The sequence below is a fragment of the Drosophila grimshawi genome, unplaced genomic scaffold (genome assembly GCF_018153295.1).
Source record: "Drosophila grimshawi isolate 15287-2541.00 unplaced genomic scaffold, ASM1815329v1 contig_1377, whole genome shotgun sequence".
Taxonomy (NCBI): Eukaryota; Metazoa; Arthropoda; class Insecta; order Diptera; family Drosophilidae; genus Drosophila; species Drosophila grimshawi.
Window position 1 is genome coordinate 24492101 of NW_025062900.1, and position 2708 is coordinate 24494808.

The window sequence follows — 2708 nt, forward strand, 5'->3', positions numbered from 1 at the left end:
AAAAAAAAAAAAAAAAGAGAAAAAAGCCACAACAAAGCTCAAAACAAAAAGGAGGCCAGCAAAATGCTCTCAAGTTTTAGCTGTCATTTTAAGCATTTAATACGTTACAGCTTCTTCAAACCCAAAACTTTGGTTAAGCCCAGCCCAACAACAACAACAACAACAATATTGAATAAGGACCAAACTGAATAAATAAAATTTACAAAAAAGAAAGAGAAACCCATTTGGGCTGATAGCTATAAAACGTTCTTAAATTTAATTAGTGCCAAGGCAAAAGTTTTGCTCAGGTGAGTTACTCGGCTCGTTTGGCATGCATCCAGAGCTTAACTTTGTTGCATGGATTGTTGCTGTTGTTCTTGTTATTGCAACTAGTTGCACAGCTTGCAGTTTAATGGTTGTTTTCGTTTAATAGCCATTTTAAAGGCGTAAATCACAGGCGGTCATGAAATACGGGCAAGATATTGCATTTTACTTGATTACGGCAACAAAGCAAAAGGAAATGTGCCACAATGCTGTTACAGTTGCATTATAATTCCTAGAAGTAACATTACCAATTCCTCGAAGACAGTTAAAAAATGCTCAACTGCTGTTAAATTACAATAAACACGCCAACCAAGTCTGAATTCTCTTTTAATGTGTAAATTTATTGATATTTTATTAGCAGTCAGTTTCATACAATTAGCCTTGAGTATAAAAAATTAGCTTCTGCCTTAAACACCACTTCGAGTCCTAAGTTCTTCAGTAAATCTCATTATAAAATTTATGTCTACATTATATAATTACTTTATTACGCTTGGGTTACGTTTGAATTGCAAATATTCGCAAGGAGCAGAATATTGCTAAAATACATTGGAAATTTGCTTCGAGCAATTTAATATTGTCGCGAAACCTTGCCACATGGGAACTTATTTCAATTGCGCATATTTGCAATAATTACAAAATCAATGAAAAAATTACATAACAATTACAAACAAACAGTGACAATTATAACGTTGGGACGATGTGGACTATAAAAGGCTGCTGCCCGAGCTGAACAGACAAATAGTCAGCATGAGGCCGTCGGTGCGAATTAACGATCTCGTCGCGAATATCAACTACTTCGCCAGGCTGCTGGGATTGGAGATATTGGTGCCACGTCTTAAACTCGTCCCTCGCACCTGGTTCTTAATGATGGTGCCTGTGAGCTATACGATTTTTTGTGTCCATTGGACGGTTAAGCAGACTCAGCATCACTGGATGGATGGCTTGAAATCGGTCGTCATGCTCGGTGGCCTCATCAATGGCTGTTGCCAGTTAATTACTATCCTACAGCGACATTCGGACATTAAGCAATTGTTGAACAACATAATTGCGATATATGCAGAGTATGAGCACCGCGGTGCGGACTATTGGAATGCACTCCACTTGGACATTGCCCGCATGCTCAATGTATGCCAAATCATTCGCATTGGCTACCTGGTCTCATTCGTTGTGATGTGTGCAATGCCGGGAATCTTTTTACTCTATGATGGCAGACATGTAACGATTATGCAGTACGAGATACCCGGCCTACCAATAGATACCAACTTGGGATACATACTCACCTATGTGCAACATTTGATTTCGACCGCCCTGGGTGGTCTTTTCTTTTATATGGGTGATTTGATGGTGTTACTCTCGCTAATGCAGATTCTCCCATTTGCGCACATTTTTCAGCTAAAAGCAGCCGCCCTCAATGATGCACTGCATCATAAAGAGCAGTCAAGATATCTAGCTACTGTGGGAGTCTTTGTAGATACTGATGTAGATGTACTGTTGTTGGATCTAATCAACTGGCATCAGTTGTTCACCGAGTATATTGAGATGTATTTTTTTATAGCCAAGCTTTATTAAAGTTAATCCTTTCAGCTATTGTCAGATTGTGGAGCATACCTTTGATTTTATGATCGCTGCTCAGGTGCTCTCCTCGGCCATCTCAATTTTGGTTTGCTTTTGCGTAAATCTCAGCGGATTTCATTCGGTATCCACCATCTATCTATTGGTCAGCGCCTACTCCATGCTGGTCTACTGTATTGTGGGCACCCAGGTTGAATACGCTGTCAGTAATGAACCAAGTAAACTATATTGAATGGTATTTCAATTTATTCTCTTCACTTTCCTCGCCGGCAGTACGATGACGTGTATGAGATTAGCTGCAACATTAGTTGGTATGAGCTAAGCTGCGCCCAGCGAAAATTGTTTCTGCTGTTGTTGAAGAAGGCGCAAAATATGCCAACTATCGTTATGCTTGGCATTCTGCCACTAAGTGTGCGTACAGCGCTGCAGGCAAGTTTTACAGGGTATACTAGAGTCTAAATGCCAGCATAATTAATGCATTTCCTTTGCAGATCAGCAAACTCATTTACAGCATTTCAATGATGGTGATGAAAAATCGCAACTAAAAGGAAAACTTATTAACTTCAAATAAGTTTGCTTCACAATCAAATAAATTAAAGTAGTTGCACTCAAGCCTTGTATTCATTTTTTTACAATCTGGTCTAAGACGAAAAAAGTAGCTGATTTGCGAAAAACAAACGAATCTGGTTACAGGTACAGGGTATGCAAAGGATGAACACACTCAACATGTTTTATATCTAAAGTCTCATTAGGACTCGGCATAGAGGAGTCGAGTCTGAGTCGAATTAGGACTTCAGTCTTCCATTGCAATCGTGCAAAGCTCTCGGAAGCAT

At 39.3% G+C, this 2708-nt stretch overlaps 1 protein-coding gene across 1 annotated transcript; it reads left to right on the forward strand.

Annotated features, from left to right (window-relative positions):
• Positions 1 to 268: 268 nt before the first annotated feature.
• Positions 269 to 2475, forward strand: LOC6566550 (putative odorant receptor 83c). The gene is made up of 5 exons (XM_032739439.2): positions 269 to 287; positions 979 to 1832; positions 1888 to 2077; positions 2149 to 2304; positions 2367 to 2475. Exons 2-5 carry the CDS (start codon positions 1051 to 1053, stop codon positions 2418 to 2420), a joined length of 1182 nt encoding a protein of 393 aa, XP_032595330.2. The 5' UTR covers positions 269 to 287; positions 979 to 1050; the 3' UTR covers positions 2421 to 2475.
• The last annotated feature ends 233 nt before the right edge of the window (positions 2476 to 2708 follow it).